A 20,374-nucleotide genomic window follows, 5' to 3' on the forward strand; every position below is an offset into this window, starting at 1 on the left:
CTGCAGTCAGATGCTCTGCACACCTGCAGACAGTGGTACCTGAGCACCTGTCCCGGCTGAGGATGCAGAAGGGACGGATGCAGGGCCTTCCTGACTGTGGCCCTGGTCCCCGGTCTGTTCCCACTGTCACAGCATCTGCACAGAACCCTCCATCATGGGACCTGCCTGTCCCGCCCCTGCCTCTACCCGCACCCCGAGCTGTACCTCCTTATCCCACGCCACGGCCTTGGTGGCTGTCTGGGCACTGAAGGCTCCCTCCGCCCGGACACCCCAGTCCCCCTGAGCCTCTGCATTTCCCTCATGGGTGCTGCCACCCCCTGACATGTCACGTTTGTCCGTCCATCCCCACTCACGCCAACACCCACTCGCCAAGGGGAAGGCTGCTGCTTGGGGCCAGTCCACAGGCCTGGGCGGGGCATGGAGCAGGCAGAGCCACCGAGAGCGGGCCTGCGGACAGACATGCCCGTCCACACTGACCTCAGCCAGGAAAGGGGATTCGACTCCCAGGTACTTGGAGACCACGTAAAGGCAGAAGAGGTGCCTGTCAATCCCCGCTCCTGTCATGGCCAGGCGGTACATATTCTGGTGCTTCTCAGCAGCCTTCCGGAACAGACGTTGGAGGTCTTCGTTCTGGGGGCAGAAACAGGGCCGTGAAGAGTAGGTCTGACCCCGAACCCGCAGAGGCCGAGCAGTCGCCAGCACGAGGCCACGGGGGCTTACCAGGTGGCGCCCCTGCACCATGGCCTGGACAAAGGCTGTGGACTCGCGGGTGCAGGAGCGCACGGTCTCCGTCCGGCCCTCTCGGAACATTCTAGTCATTGAGGCTTCATAGGTCAGGCAGAACTTGCCCCTGTCCTGGGGAACACAGAAGGGTGAACCTTGGGGTGCACCCGGGTGCCACCCCGCCTGCTCGGCGGCCCGGGGCTCCTACCCGGAAGTGCGCCAGCTGCAGGGCGATCTGCACGAAGGCGTCAGGGCTGGTCCGGCACTTCTTGATGAGGCCTTTGCCAAAAGGCAGGAACTGGAAGCAGTACAGCTCCACATCGTCCGCCAGCGCCTTGGCCACCTGGTAGGAACTCTCGATGACCGCCTGGCACTGCCAAGACACGGAGGGGTCAGCTGGGGGCAGAGCTCTCCAGCAGGACTCCGGGGTCATGTCCAGAAGGCCTGAGGGCTGGTAACGGAGGAAGGCAAGGCTGGGTAGGCCTCAATGTCCTCAGGAGGAGATGCCACAGACAGGCCGGGGGCGTCAGCACAGAGGCCCCGCTGGGCTCTGGGGGGGAGGGAGCACTGACAGGTGCTTCCCAGACATGAGCTCACACCTCACGTATTTCTCCAACCCCCAGACGGTCCTGGGATCTTTGTTCTCCCTGGAGTCGGTCTGGACCATGAGAGACACTCGGACCTTTCCCCTGAGAGTGGGGCTGGGACAAAGGGGAGGCCTGCAGGGCATCTCAGGCCCTTGTCACTCTCACACAGCCACCCCTGCCCCTTCTCGGCCCGCACACCTGCTTAGGAATGTCCCACTGGAGTCGCTGAGGTGGGGGCAGCACAGGGTTGGGTTTGCCCAGACAGTGCCCCGTCTCTGTGTAGCCCAGATGGAAGGAGTCGGTGCCCAGGACAAACTGCAAGGGAAGGTCAGGCTGAGAGGCCATCCTTGCCCTGCCACCCCGCCTCGAGCCTGCCCTGCAGGGCCCCTCCCGGGGCCTGTTACCTCCCAGAGGTGCCCTATGATAGGGGCGTCTGCCCACGCGTGCTCTGTGTTGAGTCCCAGCTGGCCATTCTTGAAAGAGATGAGTGTGAAGGACTTGTCGAACCACCTGCAGCGGGAGGAGAAGGGCAGTTGGGGGAGGCGGGGGGAGTGCGGGGCCCGCGTGCGGGGGAGCCGGGGCGTGGTACCTGTTGTAGCAGTTGCCGTGCAACAGGGCCTTGCCGTAGAGGCTGAGGCTGGCCTCGTCCTCTGGGTCATAGTGGTGAGACTCCTCATCCAGAGCCACGAAGAACGCAGCGCGCTCGATGGCATCCAGGGCAGCCTTGTTCTTGCCAGAGCTGAAGAAGGCCTGGCGTGCCTGTGCCCACTCCACTCTGAGGGCACAAGGGCAGAATGAGGGGGGACCCCTGCAGGATGAGAGCCCTGCCCAGGACCTGTGTCTGCAGCCTCTGCAAAGCCGCATCCAGCCAGCAGCAGCTAGAGGTCACAGCAGCTAGAGGTCTCAGCAGCGACTCCCCGTTGCTGCCACCGGCGTTCCTGACGACGGCAGGTCCTGGTCAACACCGGGCACGCCGGGCCTACATCCCTCCCTCTGTCAGGCCTCCTGCCTGAGTTCCAGGGTGGCACGTGGGACCGAACTCCTCTCCTCCTGGCGCCCCAACTTGGGCCCCAATACCTTCCCCCTGCAGTGAGGGCTGCCAGTCTCTCCTCCCCGGGCTGGGGTGGGGAGGGGTCGTCCAGGATCCTCTGGAACTGCATCTCCAGGTCCCGAGGCTTGAGCAGGCGGGAGCCCTCATAGAGCCACACCTTGAAAAATCGGCCCTTGTGGTAGACAGCCACGTGCCTGCTGTCCGGGAGGTGCTGGAGCACATCTGTGGCAGAGGCCAGGGTGGACTCAGGCAGAAGCAGGGGTCCCCCGCCCCACATGCTTCCCCGAAGGCTCCAGCCCCACACCAGGTGGCCATGAGGACCTCCGCCTGGCCTGCCTTCCCCCAACCTTTGGGCATTGAGCCAGAATTTCCATGTCTCTCACTTAATGCCAACCACAATCCCCTGAGAGGCATTTCACAGAAGACGAATCTGAAGCTCTAGGAAATCACAGACTGTCCTGGAGCCAGAAATGCAGGTGCTGCTCCGGTGGCCCTGGGCAAGCCCGCCCCTCCTCCTCTACAGGCTCCTCAAGGCAGGAGCTCCATTAGGCTTTCTGTCGCTCTTGTGCAGGAGACTCTTCCCTTGCACCGGGAGCCCCTGCAGGGAGGGGCTCTGTCCTGGCCTCTCAGGGTCCCAGTAGTAGCATTGTGCCTGTAAGCAGTAAGTGTCTACTATCGGCCACAAACTATCTTTCGCAGTTTCACAACCCTAAGATGCTGAGGATGCTCAGGGAGCAGCATGCAGCAGGGCACTGGCGTGGTGGGCCCACGGCTGGCAGGGAGGGGCCTCCACCCACACCCCGGCACGCGTGCCCGGCTGCGACCCCGTACCTGTGTCCTTCCCTGGGATGCGAGTGGTGTTGAACATCCTCTCCATCTGGTAGGAGCACATGGGCACGAGGCCCAGCGCCATCACCTGGGAGGAAGGGCCGGCACGACTCAGATGCGGCCCCTCTTCCGGTCGTGCCCTCACCCCCAACACAACTCACAGGCTTGATCTCTTCACGGTCCAGTTTACGGCGATACGTGATCATGGCGTGGACAGCATTTCCCAGGCGGGCAGCCTGCACGTCCGTGTTCTTGACGAGCACCAGGTCCTACAGGGAGACAGCAGAGCCTGCAGGGAGGCTGCGACACGTGTGCACGGTGGCCCCTCTGTCTGGGCGTCTCGTCCCCTTTCCCCAGTCCATCCTGCGTACTCTCTGAGGTGAAACGTGTGACCGGTCGTATCACCCCCTGCCCTGGCTTCGACCTGAGCTACTTTTCCAAACCCCTTGTAGCTGTTGACGTTTTGTTTATTTTTCTTGGAGGAAGAGGTTCCGCCACCACAGAACAGCTTAAACCCTCTGGCCTAGACAAGCTGCACATAGGTTTCTAGAAAGATAACTTTGTGGAGGAGGGGGATGGCAGCACCCTACTTGAAATGTGCTTTGGAAGAAGGAGAGGAGAAGGTGAGCAGGCCTGTGGCTGGGTGGCACCCCCAGCGGGTTGTGCAGCCATGGCCTGGGAGCAGGAGGAGGGCCGCTCCCATGGGGTAGGAACCGACAGGTTAGGGACCTGAGCCCTAAGAGAAACAACTCTGGATCTACTTAAGACGCACTTAAGGAAGTTCCCTGCTGTCAGGACAGCTGGGAAGTCAAGGCTGGAAAGCCAGTGGGAGAACAAGGAAGGAAATGACAGAGCCTGAGCTGGGCAGGGCAGTGAGCCTGAGGAGCCCCGGGGGGACAGCATCAGGCTGCGGGGTCGACTCGGTTCTTCAGATCCGACGACAGTTGTAGGTCACGCACCCCCATCTTCCCTCTGCTTCAGGCCTCACTCCAGAACCTCCACTTGCTCGTGGAAACTACCGCCGCGGCTCTGAGCTGTCCTCCAGGTTCTGCCCCGAGACCAGGGTGGGGACAGAGCTGAACACAGAGCAGCCTGTGTGGCTCCAGCTCTCACCATGACGTAGTAGTTGCTGTTGACCACGATGGGGTTCCTGCCCCGGAGGTAGACGTACTCCTCCCACCAGTCGCTCACCTGGGGGTGGATGGGAGGTTAGAGTCGGGGCAGAGGGTGGTGTGTGAGCAGCCAGGACACAGGGAGGGTGAGGGTGAGCCCAGGAGGTAGAACTCACGTAGTTGGTTGCCCACCAGGACTTGAGTACCAGGTACTTCTGCAGCCTGGGGGCAGTCTTCTCCTCGAACTCCTTGGCCAGCGTCTCCATTCGATAATATTGCTCATCATCCAACAAGTGTTCCACGGATTCTAGGTACTGTCCAGGCAAGTCATCATCAGTGTGAGGGCCAGGCAGCAGGAGCCGCCTGTGTCCTGACCTTCCTCCAAGCCCAGCCTCACGGCTCCCTCTCAGGCTGACTCTTTATAGGCGGCATTTTCACGTTTGAGTGAGTTCTTTGAGTGCAGCCTGCCCTGCACACTGGGATGCCTGACCCAGGCCCTCACCCGATGAACTGTGGCTGGCACGCTGGGCACCGGCAGCTTGGGCAGAGACGTCTGGAAGCTGTAGAGCATGGGCCGTCGGCCAGACAGAAGGCGGACACAGACCTGAGGATGCAGAGTGGAGAATGTTGAGGGGGAGGCTGGAGGAAAGAGCGGAAAGTAGCAAACACTGGAGGGGCTGCCCCAGACCCTCGGAACCGGGACACACCCCGCCAGGCACCAGTGCCCTGCCTGGCTGTCCCCTCCAGCTCAGAACCCAAAGTGAGGCCCTGCGGTCTCAAACCAGATGCCTGGATCCCTCCACCGGCCCCACTCACAGCCCAGACTCTGGTCAGGTGGCTGGTCTGACCGTGCAACTCAAACATCCAACCGTGGTAGGAAAGAAGCAGTTTCAGGGTTTGGCGAAAGAAGAAGATGCCCATCATCCAGACCCCCGTGGAGAAGATGGCCATGCTGAAAAGCATCCGGGTGCATGGGGTCCGGTAGGGACGCCTGTCAGAGAAGAGGAGAGGCCTGCAGGGGGTCCACTTGAGGCCAGCCTCAGGGTAATTCTGATTCTGCAGACCTGATGTATATAAAGCCATCTGGGGTAGGCACCAGAGGAGGAAAAACTCTCTGGATACACTCACATCTGAGCGCCTGAGAGCATCACACAAGAACTCACAGAAGCAGGGACTGAGCCGGCGGCCATCTCCAGGGAGGGCTGCCCTGTGACCTCCAGTGGCTAGTGTCCTGCACCTGCCCAGGAGTCTTGGCCTCAGAGCCCACCCAGCCCTCTCTCATGGCCTTACTTCTTACCCCTCAGGAAGCCATCTCTGGATATAATAGACCAGTCCCATGGAAATGTCCACGTTGTAGTAGGAGGAACCCGCTGTTGCCATAACCACGACCAGCCAGCTGGTGGGGCTGCCAGGGTACACGCCCCTGAGGATGCCATTCTGTGGGCAGAAACGGGCCATGCTCACAGAGCAGGAAGGACTGGGGTGAGCGGAGACCTGTGAGGCCTTTGCCCGCTTTTACTCCTCCAAATTCCCACGCCTGCACTGATTACTGTGTCCTAAGACCACCTCCTGCTCCCGTCTCCCCTCCCCACCTTGAGCACCCCTCTGGGCTCTGCAGGGCTGGAGCCTGTCACTCAGCAGAGCTGCCAGCCCAGATAGGGGAGGAGGACCTTGACAATAGGCAGCAGCTGACACCTGGCCTCTGCTTCCCTGGAAGGCTGGATTCTGCACCTGCTGGGAGATAGAGACCAGGACCACCTGCGCCCACCTTGATGCGAATCAGGCGTTTCTTCCAGGACCTGATCCCGGACAGGTAGATGTGTTTCAGCACCTCCCGACTGAGCTGGAAGTCGACCCCCTCTGGGGTCACAGTGAACTGGAAGGCCACAGCCTGGTGCGCTTCCGCCATCCTGGGGGTTGCTTGGCACCTGGGAGGCGGCAGGAGGGGGCGTGGGCAGGCTCAGCCGCCGAGCCGAGGCTCCGCCCCGCCATTGTCCGCGCTCCTGGCCCGCCCCCACCACCCTCCCTGGGCCAGCCCCCGTAGTGTCATGGTTTCCCCCAACCCCTGGCCGCAGGTCGGGTCCTTCAGCCTCGCCAACCGCCTCAGAACTTTCGCACAATGGTGCGGTGGTCGGCAAGGGGGTCAAGGCCTTGAAAAGTTCAGAAACCCCGAGGACAGCAAAGGGCGGCCTCGGGGGCGGGGGAGAGTGGCCTGGGAAGCGGAGTGTCTGGTTTGGAGTGAGGCGGGGTGGGCGCACCCCTAGCCGTATCACGTGGGACCTTGGCACCAGCCTCCACCCACCCCTTCCCCCCCAACCCACCCCTACGCGAGCTCAGAGCCCTGGGCCGGGTCGGCGGACCGAGCTAGCCCGCAACTCCACTCACAGCTAGGGTTTGCTCCTGTTCGATTGTGGGGCCAGTCGCTCTGGCCCGTGTCCGCACGTCCTTCAGGGCAGGCCACCTAAGTCCCGCCCTCGCCGGGAACCTGACACCCACTCCCAAATTTGGGTTGAGAACAGATGCGGGGCGGCAACGAGAATCTACCCCCACTTCACGACGAGAATCAGGAGTGGGGATGGGGAGCGGGTTTCTGCAAGCTGAAGATCGCTCAAAGTTCTGGGACCAACGGGGCTCACGTGAAGAGGGCGGCATTTGAACTAAAAATAGCTGAATGTAGGGAAAAGGTCACCCGGGTGTCAGCTGTGCCTCCTGTTCCCTGATGGCCAGTGCTGAGGGTGGGGCAGCCCCACCCCAGGGCCCTCTTTGCACCCATTACTCCCCAGTACGCGACCCAAGTCCCCCAGGTATTTATCACTTCTAAGCTGCAGTCAGGGCTGGGGGATGCAGAGGGCTCCCACTGGCAGAATAGCTCCTGACCAGCGTCAAGCCCAGATCACCCAACAGCTGTAAGCGAGGCTCCTTGCAGTAGTCCTTGGTCAATCTGTGTGCAATTCTTGGTGGGTACTTTCTGCAACACCCAAGGAGGACTAGGACAGGGCATGAGGGATGCAGCGAGTTTATTGTCTTATGGTACATATGCCAGGGCTTCTGCCCACTTGCCTGCGGTGGGAATCTGCTTGAACCTGGGGTCCGGGGGAGGTTAGCCTCCTTAACCCCAGTCTCAGTGGGGCTTAGCCCAGTCCCCAGGGCCTCCCCTGTGCCCCTCCCCCCAAGGTCCTGCCCTGGAGGCTCCAGGAGAAATGCAAGGAGTCGGAGGTGGAGTCAGGACGAGGGGTGGAAGCTGGTCATCTGGCCCTTCTGCTGGAAGTAGAACTGGAACCGAGACTGCGCATACTCCTAGGGAAAGAGTCCCCAGACGGTGAGAACGCTTGGGCCCAGCACCCCCAGCCCCTCAGTGTGCCCATGGCCACCTGACTACGCACAGATGTCCGAGAGGGCCCAAGGCGCCCGATGCGCTCCGTCCCCACATCTATCACACGTACCTGGGTTACTTACCAAGTAACCAAATTCTATAGTGGACATGGATGCCTGAAGGATGGACCAGAGACCCCAAAAGAAATGAGATGCCAGGGCATACCTAAGGGCAGGAGAAGCGTTCAGAGGACACCTGGCGCCGCCTGAACCCGGCCACCAGGACGGCCGAGCCTCAAGGCTCTGACTGCTCCCCGTCACCCTAAGCCACCCTGTCCTGACTCTTCCCCGTCTCAAACTGTTCTCTGCCAGCCTCAGACCTCACCGTCGCCTCCTGCCCCCACTCTACACTGACACCTCACCTGCAGCCCGGCGTCTACCCGCCGCTGCCTCCCTTTCCTCTGCATCCTGCTCTACCCTGCCACCTGTCTCCCCTCACCGATTAGCTTCCACCAGCAAATCTGCTTCCAGTTTCCTCTGCTCCTCTTGGGAGATGGTCTCATCTTTCTTTACCTCTGCCAGGTAGTGGCGAATAAAATGGAGCTGAGATCAAAAGACAAGAGTCAGGAAATGGGGAGCCTGGTGAGAATTTCCCAGTTAACACCCTTCCTCACCATTCCTTCCAGACTTTACCCTCCTTCTCCTGTACAGGCCAGGTCCTGTTCCCCCAGCTTCTGGCCCACATACCTGCTGTCCCTCAGTGGGGTAGTTTGCAGGCTGCGCTTTGTAGAAAGGCCACTCCTCGTGAGTATAATCGTAAACCCACTCACAAAAATGGTTCCCGATGTCAAAGCCCCTGAGGGAATAAGGTGGACACTAAGCCCCAAATACCCTAGGCAGCTAGGATGCAGAGATGAAGGCCTGGTCAGCCTTTCTAGGGCACTGTGGGAACAGGCCCACGGGAGGCCATCTGCTCACTCTCACCTGTAGTTATAACTGCTGTACTCGAAGTCCACCAGCATGAGGCTGTCGGTGTTTTTAGGCTCTGAGAGCAGTAAGATGTTCCCTGGAGGAAAGTGGTGAGATTCTGGTCACTCCAGGGCCCTCTGGCCCCCCTCACCTGAGGCTGGGAGACTCAGATGCCTTCACTTACCTTCTTGGATATCATTGTGGCAAAAGACCACTGGTGATGGGGTAGTGTCTAGCAGCTTCCTGTAGGGGAACAGGGGCATGGGTCCTGAGCCAGAGTGACAAAGGAGGGTCAGAAGGATCCTCGTGGGCTAGACCTTGATTCCAGCCCTCAGCAAATCCTGGGGAGGACCCCACTAGGTGCCCACACCCCACACTTCCTGTGCTCTGTCCCGCCCCCTCCCGGACCCCTGCCCCTACCTTGTCCTGTCTGCCCCCACCTGAGGTTGCCCATCTCATCCTTCAAGCTGTACATCTCCAGCAGGTTCATCTGGGGAAGGCTGGTAGGGGGCAGGTCCTGGATCTGCTTTAAGTACCTGAAGCCCAAATAACAGGATACACTCAGTGTACTACCCCTCCCCTCTCCCCTCGGCCAGGCTGTCCTGCCCGTTCTGTCACTGAATGGCTTGTCTGGCAATCTTTGGAAGCCTGTTCTGTAAGAGGTCATGTTAGACAGTGGGACACTGGCTTCACTACTGGAGGGGAGGACAGAGCATCAGATACATTCAGTCGCAGCCCAGAGGAGTGACTGGCAGCTTGGGGGTTCAGTCATGTGCAGGAGCCCTGAGGAGGCTCCTGACTCACCGCTCCATGGTCCCGAATAGCCAGTGGGGCTCCTTAGTGAAAGGCATCTCCATGCCGTGGAACTTGGCCATCTTCGTGGCAATGGCTGCAGACAACACTGGATCTCGAAGCTCATGTGTCTTCAGTGGCCGGCTCTGCACCCAGGAACCTATCAGGGTGGTGAAGGGGCTGGGGCAGGTGGGGGAAGGGTGGGGGAACGGAGGTGGGGTGGAGTCAGGGCTTGGGGAAAACTCCCTACCTGGGGTGAGGGATGTGAAGGCAGACACTGGGAAGGGGGTGGGGGGGGAAGGAAGTGCTTCGGGTAGGTCAGGGCCGGGCTCGTACTGGGATGTACTGTTCCAGCCGGCCCTCTGGAAAGACTCCGTAGAGCTGGGGCCCCAGCGACCGCTCTGCAAGTATGGCGAACATCACACTTTCAAGGACCAAGGAGTCCACGCCCTGAAGGAAGATGGACAGTGAAGGGACCACAGTCACAAGGGGCCAAAGGCAGAGGGGCGCCAACACACACGAGGGTCTACTCGCTCCTCCCACCACAGCTGGGACTCACCGCCGGGGGGTGGGGCGGGGCTCCAGAGCGCAGGCATTGGTATCATAATGGACAAAATACTCAACCCCTGGACTTTAGTGTCCTCCACTGCGCAGTGGGGACCACACCACCTGCCAGACTTGGGCGAGGGGTCCCCAAGGCCACGGCGGTCCTCACTCGCCCCTCACCTGCAGGATGGCCCCGTACAGCCGCAGCAGCACCTCCCGGGGCTCCTCGCCAACGCTGGGCAGGTGGTCGGGCAGCGAGCAGCGGAAGAGCAGGTTGCTGAGGCCTCCGCTGCAGACCCACAGCAGGGCGCGCTCAGCACGCCGTCCGTTCCACCGGCCCGGCGTCCAGCCCCCGCGCCCCGCGCCCCCGGCCCGCCCCCGGCCCAGGAACGCCGAGGGTCCCCAGGGCCCGAGCCCGACCCGGCGCGCGCACAGGAGGGGCTGACCCCTGACCTCCCACCTCACTGGGTCAACCCTCAGCTCCTCCGGCCGCGCCTGGCGCCAGGCCCCGCCCAAGTACTCTCGGCACCACTGGTAGGCGCGGCGCTCGGCGTCTCGTGAGCGCGCCGAGCCACGCCGCCGGCTCGGGGCCGCGTCGGGGCACTTAGCCTGCAGCAAGCTGCCCTTGGTCAGGCAGCCTCCGAGAGGCCCGCCTCCGACCACATCGGTCCCCTCGGCCGCCATGGCTCCAGCGCGGCCGGGCCAACGCCCCGTCGCCGCTCAGGTCCTTTGGGCGCCCTCGGCTCCTTCCGGCCGCGCTCGGCTGCGCTTCCGGCCAGCCTGCACGGCTCGGGTCGCACTCGGGTTGCCTGCTTCTAGTCGGCTCTCGGCGGGGCCCCTCGGCTCTCCTGGAGATCTTGGTCCGGGCGCGCGTTCCGACGGCTATGCCCCGGCCCTGCTCAGGGCGACGGCCAATGGCCTCTCTCTCCTGGCCCGGCCGCCGAGAGATAGGACGTTGTTTGGACCGCAACCCGGAAGCAGGAAATGGCGCGGGCCAATCAGAAGCGTTATGAGCGGTCGGGCCCTCGGCGCCCGGCCTGTCACGTGGGCGAATCACGTGGGCCAGTGGCGCGTCCTAGGAGCCGGTCGGACTCTTCAGGGCGGCTACCCGGGAACGCTCCCGTGAGGCAAGGTGGGCCTTCGCCAGAGTGTGGGAGCGCACAGGGCAGCGTGGGCGGCGGCGGCCCCTCGGTGGACACATTTGGCCCCCGGGGCAGTCGGGCAAGGAAGTTCAGTTCAGTCGCTCTGTAGTGTCCGACTCTGCGACCCCATGAACTGTAGCAATCTATATGATTGCTGATATATATATATGATATGTATATATGATTGATATATATATATGTATATCATATATATGATTGAATCTATATGATACAGCAGTCTATAAGGGTGGATATATCCCTGCTCCCTGGAGCATCTATACTAGTTGCGGTGGGAGGAGACAGATAATAAACATACAAGAAATTACACATTGTGAAAGGAGCTACGAAGGAAACAAGCAGCATGTATTGTGACAGAGAAATGAGGTAGGAAAGCCTTATTTTAGACCAGGTAACGGAGAAGGCAATGGCAACCCACTCCAATGTTCTTGCCTGGAGAATCCCAGGGATGGCGGAGCCTGGTGGGCTGCCGTCAGCGGGGTCGCACAGAGTCGGACACGACTGAAGCGACTTAGCAGCAGCAGCAGCAGCGGAGAAGGCAATGGCACCCCACTCCAGTACTCTTGCCTGGAAAATCCCATGGACGGAGGAGCCTGGTAGGCTGCAGTCCATGGGGTCGTTAAGAGTCGGACAGAACTGAGCAAATTCACTTTCACTTTTCACATTCATGCATTGGAGAAGGAAATGGCAACCCACTCCAGTGTTCTTGGCCTGGAGAATGCCAAGGACTGGGGAGCCTGGTGGGCTGCCGTCTATGGTGTCACACAGAGTTGGACACAACTGAAGCAACTTAGCAGCAGCAGCAACAGCAGACCAGGTAGTGAGGGCTTTTGGTAAGGCCAGTGCAGTAGCAAAGCCAAGGTCCTATTTCTGGTTCAGTGTAGTCTCTCAGTTGTGTCCGGTTCTTTGCAGCCCCATGGACTGCAGCACGCCAGGCTTCCCTGCCCACCACCAACCCCCGGAGCTTGCTCAAACTCATGTCCATCCAGTCAGTGATGCCACCCAACCATCGCATCCTCTGTCCTCCCCTTCATGAGTCTGAGCAAGCTCCAGGAGATGGTGAAGGACAGAGAAGCCTGGCGTGCAGCAGTCCATGGGATCACAAAGAATTGAACAGGGTTAAGTAACTGAACAAGAACAACATGTATGGATGTGAGAGTTGGACCATAAAGAAGGCTGAGTGCCTTTTGAGCACTGAAGAAGTGATGCTTTTAAACTATGGTGTTGGAGAAGACTCTTGAGAGTCCCTTGGACTGCAAGGAGAGCAAACCAGTCGGTCCTAAACAAATCAACTCTGAATATTCTTTGGAAGGACTGATGCTGAAGCTGAAGTTCCAATACTTTGGCCATCTGATGCAAAGAGCTGACTCACTGGAAAAGACCCTGATGGTGGGAAAGGTTGAGGGCCAGAGAAGGGAGTGGCAGAGAATGAGATGGTTGGATGGCATCATCGACTGAATGAACATGAGTTTGAGCAAACTGCAGGGAATAGTGAAGGACAGGGACGCCTGGCGTGCTGCAGCGCATGGGATGACAGAGAGTCAGACATGACTAAGTGACTGAACGACAACAACAAACGTTCCACTTAAAAAAATTTTTCCCTTAAAACTTAAAAAGAAAAAGAAGCTCATTTAACAGTGAAAAATGTACAACAGCGTGTGAGTTGCCATTTGTTGCTCAGTCACTCAGTTGTGTCTGACTCTTGGCAACGCCATGGATTGCAGCACCACAGTCCAGGCATGAACTGCCCTGGGTCCAGCACTTCTGCAACATGCTGTATTACCTGTAAGCAGCCAGTCTAATGGAGAGAAGGAATGGCTTCTTAAAGACTTAGGGAAAGTCCCAGCTGTAGGGCAGTATCTTGAGGGTTTGGGGTGCATACACTGAGCGCCCCGGTAGATACACTGTGTGTATCCAGGAGCAGCGACACAGGCCCAAGAGCCCAGGGGCTTAGGCTCCCTACCGCTGACCGTCACACTCAGTGACCCACTTGCAGAGTTAGCGCCTTCTGTCTCTGTAGCATTAAGCTCTAATGGGTTAGACCCCTTGGTTCCCAGGTAGGGAACACTTCCAAAGGGAACTTCCTCTGCTTCCAGGGAAGGACGCCTCCACTGAACCAGGATCTGCAGATTCCACCAGCTCATTTTGATCTCCTCATGCTGGCGAACCAGCAGGCAAAGAAGGAGGGGATAATAGATCCAGATTACTAAGAGTAGGTAGGGTTGCTGCTACTTAATGGGGCAATCAGGAGTTGGTCTGAATGGAGACCAAAACATATTTAATACCTATTTATCTCAAACTATTCTAGAAAACTGAAGAGGTGGGACTGCATCATAACTCATTTTTAAGGCCAGCATCACCCAGATTACAAAACCAGATAACAGCACACGCACGGTACCATGTCTGATGAACACAGATTGAAAAATCCTCAACAAAACACTAGCAAACCAAATACAATACATTAAAAGGACCATGCACCATGCTCAAGTGGGACTTATCCCGGGGATTCAAAGATGGCTCAGTATCCCCAAATCAGTATGATATACCGCATTAATAAAGGATGGAAACCTAATGGTTTTCTCAACAGACGAAGAAAAAGGATTTGATTCAACACCCATTTATGATTTTAAAAAGGTCAAGTGAGCATAGAAGGAATGTACCGCAACCTAATAAGGGCCATACGTGGTGAGATCCCTGGGTTGGGAAGATCCCTGGAAAAGAAAATGACAACCCACTCCAGTTTTCTTGCCTAAAAAATTCCATGGACCGAGGAACCTGGAGGGCTTACAGTCCATGGGGTCATGGAAGAGTCGGATACGACCTAGCAACCAAACAGCAACATATGAGCCCATAGCTAACATCATAATCAGTGGAGAAAAACGGAAAGTCACCTCTAAAATCAGAAGCAAGACAAAGATGCACACTCTCACCACTCTTGTTCAACGCAGTGTTGGAAAACCTAACAAGAGCAGTTAGGCAAGATAAAGAAAAGGCATCCAGATTGGAAAGGAAGAAGTAAAACTACCACTATTTGCAGATGACATGATTTTGCATATAGAAAACCCCAAAGACCCCACCAAAAATATTAGAAATAATAGATATGAAGAACAAGATACGGGTAGGGGATTAAGAAATACAATCTACCTCTTTATGTGTAAAGTGAATAATCTACAAGGATATATTGTACAGCACAGGGAATAGAGCCACTATTTTATAATAACTATAAATGGAGTATAAACTTTAAAATGATGAATCACTATGTTGTACACCTGGGGTTTATATATATAAATCAATGTACCTCAATAAAAAGAAAATGGGGAAAATACATATTTCAGTGAAAACATTTCTGTGAAGCTATAAAGAGTTTCACCTTTAGCTTCCTGATAATAAATGGGATTTTTAAAATTTTCTGGGAAAAAAGAAATAATAAATATGGTAAAATTGTGGGGCACAAAATCACCATTAAAACATCTGTTGCATTTAGGGAATACCCTGGTTGACCAGTGATTAGGACTCCATGCTTTCACTGCCAAGGGCCCAGGTTTGATCCCTGGTCCCGGGACTAAGATTCCATGCCATGTGGCATGACCAAAAAAAAAAAAAAAATACTGTTACAGTTCTATTTGCTAACAATGAGCTAACATAAAGAGAAGCAAAATTCCAAAAAGATTTCTGTTCTAACTTGTTTCTCCTCCTCTGTTCCAGCCTTTTACATTTAGCTTATTTTTGTTTTTATTTTAGGGTTCATTTCTTGAGACAGCCAGTAGTTGGGTCTCATTTTTTATATGGTCTAACAGTCTTTGCATTGTAACTTAAGAGTTTAGAAGATTTCTATTTAAGAAATTGACATCTTGGCCTTAAAGTTACCGTCTTGCCATTTGTTTTATATTTGTCCCATCTTTGTTTTATTTATCTTTCTTTTTTTTTAATCTTTGCTTTATTATCTTTTTTTTAAAGGCTCCTTAATCTTTTTTTAAAAAACATAATTTTATTTATTTATTTTTGACTGTTCACCAAGGAAGCCCTGTTTATCTTAGTTTTGCTTTCTTATTAAACAAGTCTATTTCAAAATTCCATTTTATCTTCACTCAGCTAACTGGCTATATCTCTGTTAATTATTATTATTTTTTGTCATGCTGCACAACATGCAGGATCTTAGTTTCCTGGCTAAGGACTGAACCCATGCCCCCTGCATTGGAAGCGTGGAGTCTTAATCACTGGACCACCAGACAGGTCCCTCTGTGATTTTTAATGTGCATTCTCTAGATTTTATAGTATGCCTTTTTAGATTATCACTGTCTACTCTCAAGTAATAATAATCTAACATATAAGAATCTCAGTCACTAAGTCATGGCCAACTCTTTGCAACCCCATGAACTATATATAGCACATCAGACTTCCCTTTTTCTTCACTGTCTCCCAGAGTTTGCTCAGACTCATGTCCATTGAGTCAGTGATGCCATCCAACTATCTTATCCTCACTTCCACCTTCTCCTGCCCTCGATCTTTCCTTGCATCAGGATCTTTTACAATGAGTCGACTCTTCCCATCAGGTGGCCAAAGTATTGGAGCTTCAGTTTCAGCATCAGTCCTTCCAATGAATATTCAGGGTTGATTTCCTTTGGGATAGACCGGTTTGTTCTCCTTGCAGTCCAAGGGACTCTCAAGACTCTTCTTTAGCACCACAGTTTGAAAGCATCAATTCTTCGGTGCTCAGCCTTCTCTTGGTCCAACTCTTACATCCATGCATGACTCCTGAAAAAACCATAGCTTTGGCTATACAGGCCTTTGTTGGTAAAGTGATGTCTCTGCTTCTTAATATGCTGTCTAGGTGGGTCATAGCTTTTCTTCCAAGGAGCAAGCGTCTTTTAATTTCATGGCTGCAGTCACCATCTGAAGTGATTTTGGAGCCCAAGAAAATAAAGTCTGTCACTGTTTCCATTGTTTCCCCATCTATTTGCCATGAAGTGATGGGACCGGATGCCATGATCTTAGTTTCTTGAATGTTGAGATTTAAGCTAGCTTTTTCACTCTGCTCTTTGTCAAGAGGCTCTTTAGTACCTCTTTGCTTTCTGCCATTAGAGTGGTGTCATCTGTGTGTATGTGCTCAGTCACTTGAGTTGTGTCTGACTCTTTGCGACCCAGTGGCCCGCCAGGCTCCTCTGTCCGTGGGATTCTCCAGGCATGAATACTGGAGTGAGTTGCTGTGCCCTCCTCCCGGGATCATTTGCATATCTGAGATTATTGATATTTCTCCTGGCAATCTTGATTCTGGCTTGTGATTCATCCAGCCTGGCATTTCTCATGATGTACTCTGCATAGAAGTTGAATAAGCAGGTTGAAACATACAGCCTTGATATATTCCTTTCCCAATTTTGAACCAATGAGTTGTTCCATGTAAGGTTATAACTATTCCTTCTTGCCCGGAATACAGGTTTCTCAGGAGACAGGTAAGGTTGTCCAGTATTCCTATCTGTAACAATTTTCCAGTTTGTTGTGATCCACACAATCAAAGGCCTTAGCATAGTTAATGAAGCAGAAGTAGAGTTTTTTTGGAATTCCTTTGCTTCTTCTATGATCCAGTGGATGTTGGCAATTTGATCTCTGGTTCCTGCGCCTTTTCTATTTTAAAATTTTATTTATGTATGTATTTTTGTCTGTGCTCGGTTTTTGTTGCTGTGTGCACACTGGCTTTCTCTAGTTGGGATGAGCGAGGCTACTCTCTGGTTGCGGTATTCAGGCTTCTCATTGTGGTGGCTTCTCTTGTTGCAAAGCACAGGCTCTAGGGCACGTGAGCTTCAGTACTCGCGGCTCAATTGTAGTGGTGCACGGGCTTAGTTGTTCTGTAGCATGTGAAATCTTCTCAGGCCAGGGATTGAACTTGTGTCCCCTGCATTGGCTGGCGGACTCTGAGCCACTGAGCCACCAAGGAAGTCCTCCTTTATCTTCTGTAAATCCAGTTTGTACATCTGGAAGTTCTCAGTTCACATACTGATGAAACTTAGCTTTAAAGATTTTGAGCATTACCTTGCTAGCATGTGAAATGAGTGCAATTGTATGGTAGTTTGAACATTCTTTGACATTGCTTTTCTTTGGGATTCCCTGGTGGCTCAGAGGTTAAAGCATTTGCCTCCAATGCAGGAGACCTGGGTTCGATCCCTGGGTTGGGAAGATCCCCTGGAGAAGGAAATGGTAACCCACTCCAGTACTTTTGCCTGGAGAATCCCATGGACGCAGAAGCCTGGCAGCCTACAGTCCACGGGGTCACAAGGAGTCGGACACAACTGAGCGACTTCACTTTCACTTTCTTTGGGATTAGAATGAAAATTGACCTTTTCCAGTCTTGTGACCACTGCTGAGTTTTCCAAATTTTCTGGCATAGTGAGTGCAGCACTTGCACAACATCATCATTTAGGATTTGAAATAGCTCAGCTGGAATTCTGTCACCTCCACTAACTTTGTTTCTGGTAATGCTTCCTAAGGCCCATTTGACTTCACATTCCAGGCTGTAGGTGAATGACCACACCATCAAGGTTGTCTGGGTAATTAAGACCTTTTTTGTATAGTTCTTCTGTGTATTCTTGCCACCTCTTCTTAATCTCTTCTGCTTCTGTTAGGTTCTTGCCATTTCTCTCCTTTATTGTGCCCATCTTTGCATCAGATGTTCCCTTGGTATCTCCAGTTTTCTTTGTGTTTCTTTTTGAACAGTTTTATTTACTTAATTTTGGCCGTGCTGTGTTTGTTGCTGCACAGCCTTTTCTCTGACTGAGGCAGGCAGGGGCACCTCTCTGGTTGCAGTGTGCGGGATGCTCACTGGTGTGACTACTCTTGTGGAGCTTGAACCTTAGGGTGCATGGTCTTCACTAGTTCAGTTTCATTGCCACAGCAGCTCCCAGGCTCGAGGGCACAGGCCCAATAGTTGTGGTACACGGGCTTAGTTGCTCTGCAGCATGTGGGATCTTAAAGATCAGGGATCGAACCCATGTCTCCTGCATTGGTGAAAGTGAAAGTGAAGTCGCTGTGTCTGATTCTTTGCTACCCTATGGTCTGTACCCCGCCAGGCTCCTCTGTCCATGGGATTTTCCAGGCCATAATACTAGAGTGGGTTGCCATTTCCTACTCTGGGGGATCTTCCTGACCCAGGGATCGAACTCAGGTCTCCTGCATTGCAGGCAGATTCTTTACCGTCTGAGCCACCAGGAAATTCCTGCATTGGTGGGTGGATGCTTTACCACTGAGCTCCCAGGGAAGCCCTCTCCAGTTTTCTTGAAGAGATCTCTAGTCTTTCCCATTCTGTTGTCTTCCTCTACTTCTTTTCATTGTTCACTTGCAAAGGCTTTGTTGTCTCCTTGCTATTCTTTGGAACTCTGCATTCAGTTGCATGTATCTTTCCCTTTCTCCTTTGCCTTTGGGGCATAGACTTGGATTACTCTGTTGTTGAATGGTTTGCCCTGGAAACAGATCATTTTGTCATTTTTGAGATTGCACCCAAGTACTGCATTTCAGACTTGCTGACTATTAGCTCTACCTGGTTTCTTCTAAGGTTAGAATCTTACAACAGTGTATTCCGAGTCTTCCTCACTTCCCTTGTGCTGCTGGTGTGTGTTTTACTCACGCGTATGTTTAAACTCTACATTGCCAGTTTAACACATGTGTACAGTCCATTGTACTGTGAAGAAATTCAAGCACAAAAGAAGGCTCACCCTCAGTCCTCTGCTCCTTTGCACAGACCCAGGCTCTCCTCTGTGGTGCTTTATTCATCCTACAGAACCTCCTTTAATAGTCTTTGTATTGTGGGTATTCTAGTGGAAGGTCATCTCAGATTTTGTCTGTCTGTAGTTTTTAATTTCGCTGTTACTTTTTGGAGGATATTTTCACTGCATGTAGGATACTAAGTTGACAATTGTTTTGCTTTTAGCAATTTAAGGATGTCATTCCATTTGTTACGGTTTACATTGTTTCTTATGAGAAACCAGCAAAAAATCTTGTCTTTATTTCCTGATATGCATGTGTCTTTTTTTTTTTTTTCTGGCTGTTTTTTAATACTTTCTTGATATTATTAATTTTTAGCAACTAGATTATTATATGTTTTCAAGTAGTTTATTTTGTGTTTATCCTCCTTGAGATTTGTTGAATATTTGGGACCTGTGGGTTTATAGTTTGCAAAACCTCTGGAAAACTTCAGCCGTTATTTCTTTCAGTACGCCTGTGTGTGTACCTGCTTTGTGTCTCTAACTACACTGTTCTTAGACGGCCTGCTATTTTCCCAGAGGTCAATGAGGCTTGGTTAATTAAAAAAATTTTTTTCTTTCTGCTTCAATTTGGATGGTTTCATTTTATATACTGAATTTTCATTTCCCGAAGTTCCATTTGATTCTTTTTTATGTCTTCCCTTTCTTTGCCTATTGTGTTTATGTTTCCTATAAATTCTTGAGTGTATTTGTAACAGTTCTAAAGTCCATGGCTGTTAATTCCATCATTTCTGTCCTTTCCAAGTCTGTTTTGACTGATATTTTTCTCTCCGGATTTTTCCTGCTTCATTGTAGGTCTGGGATTTTTTTTTTTTTTTTAATTGGATGCAGGACAAAGGTGCTTGGATTTCATAATCTTCCTCTAAACAGAGTTGAAGTTGGTTTTGGAAGTCAGTTAAGTGTCTTTCGAGTCAGCCTGATTCTTCTTAGGTTTGTTTTAAAACTGTCAGCATCAGTCTACAGTGGTCTCTGCTCAGCGGCTAGTGTCACACGTGCTTTCGGAATTTCTGCCTTATGGTTTCCCAAAAGGTTTTCTTTAAACAACCTTATAGAATTTTATTCTACGTAAGCATGATTGAGCATTTACTAAAACTTAGAAGTGAAGCCACTCAGTTGTGTCCGACTCTTTGTGACCCCATGGACTGTAGCCTACCAGGCTCCTCTGTCCATGGGATTTTCAAGGCAAGAGTACTGGAGTGGGTTGCCATGTCCTTCTCCAGGAGATCTTCCCGACCCAGGGATCGAACCCATGTCTCCCGCATTGTAGGCAGACGCTTTTACTGTCTGAGCCATCAGGGAAGTCCCTACAAAAACTTATGGGGATCCTATTTTAGCTTTCTGGAATTTTTTCTCTGAATTGATCCCTTTTCTTTATTATTTTTATCTGAAAGTTCCAAATACCTCAGCCTCCCCAAACTCTGACTTCTGTCTCTCAATTCATCAAGACCCCCTTAAACTGGGCCTCTTGCCTGCACTGCAACCTGTAAATGCCTCCGTGGCAATCATAGGGTTTGTGTAATTTGCTTCCTTTGTGTCCGTGATC

The 20,374-nt window shown here is 53.3% G+C and overlaps 2 protein-coding genes across 6 annotated transcripts in view; both read right to left on the bottom strand.

Annotated features, from left to right (window-relative positions):
- The window catches only part of CPT1B (carnitine palmitoyltransferase 1B), a 42,837-nt gene extending 35,639 nt beyond the window's left edge, over positions 1-7,198 (bottom strand). For all 3 annotated transcript variants that reach the window (XM_061418977.1, XM_061418978.1, XM_061418979.1), the window contains exons 1-16: positions 6,687-7,198; positions 6,070-6,229; positions 5,599-5,738; positions 5,118-5,292; positions 4,804-4,905; positions 4,478-4,615; positions 4,303-4,380; positions 3,351-3,458; positions 3,193-3,277; positions 2,388-2,583; positions 1,900-2,085; positions 1,715-1,820; positions 1,509-1,625; positions 932-1,096; positions 721-855; positions 478-630 (exon numbers count right to left, since the gene is read on the bottom strand). In XM_061418977.1, the coding sequence (XP_061274961.1) occupies positions 478-630; positions 721-855; positions 932-1,096; positions 1,509-1,625; positions 1,715-1,820; positions 1,900-2,085; positions 2,388-2,583; positions 3,193-3,277; positions 3,351-3,458; positions 4,303-4,380; positions 4,478-4,615; positions 4,804-4,905; positions 5,118-5,292; positions 5,599-5,738; positions 6,070-6,210 (2,025 nt within the window). In that variant the 5' untranslated portion in view covers positions 6,211-6,229; positions 6,687-7,198. The remainder of the gene's footprint in view (positions 1-477; positions 631-720; positions 856-931; positions 1,097-1,508; positions 1,626-1,714; positions 1,821-1,899; positions 2,086-2,387; positions 2,584-3,192; positions 3,278-3,350; positions 3,459-4,302; positions 4,381-4,477; positions 4,616-4,803; positions 4,906-5,117; positions 5,293-5,598; positions 5,739-6,069; positions 6,230-6,686) is intronic.
- Positions 7,199-7,301: 103 nt separating this feature from the next.
- Positions 7,302-10,894, bottom strand: CHKB (choline kinase beta). Of its 3 annotated transcripts, none has more exons than XM_061418984.1 (11): positions 10,381-10,894; positions 10,101-10,209; positions 9,711-9,824; positions 9,387-9,520; positions 9,023-9,118; positions 8,767-8,825; positions 8,598-8,679; positions 8,361-8,469; positions 8,113-8,216; positions 7,745-7,839; positions 7,302-7,598 (listed from the first exon to the last, which is right to left on the bottom strand). In XM_061418984.1, exons 1-11 carry the CDS (start codon positions 10,602-10,604, stop codon positions 7,423-7,425), a joined length of 1,302 nt encoding a protein of 433 aa, XP_061274968.1. In that variant the 5' UTR covers positions 10,605-10,894; the 3' UTR covers positions 7,302-7,422. The 3 variants fall into 3 exon arrangements, with proteins under 3 accessions (XP_061274968.1, XP_061274969.1, XP_061274971.1); XM_061418985.1 differs by having other exon boundaries at positions 7,758-7,839; positions 10,381-10,891; XM_061418987.1 differs by lacking the exon at positions 7,745-7,839.
- Positions 10,895-20,374: the final 9,480 nt, after the last annotated feature.

This window comes from Bos javanicus, chromosome 5, assembly GCF_032452875.1.
Source record: "Bos javanicus breed banteng chromosome 5, ARS-OSU_banteng_1.0, whole genome shotgun sequence".
Taxonomy (NCBI): Eukaryota; Metazoa; Chordata; class Mammalia; order Artiodactyla; family Bovidae; genus Bos; species Bos javanicus.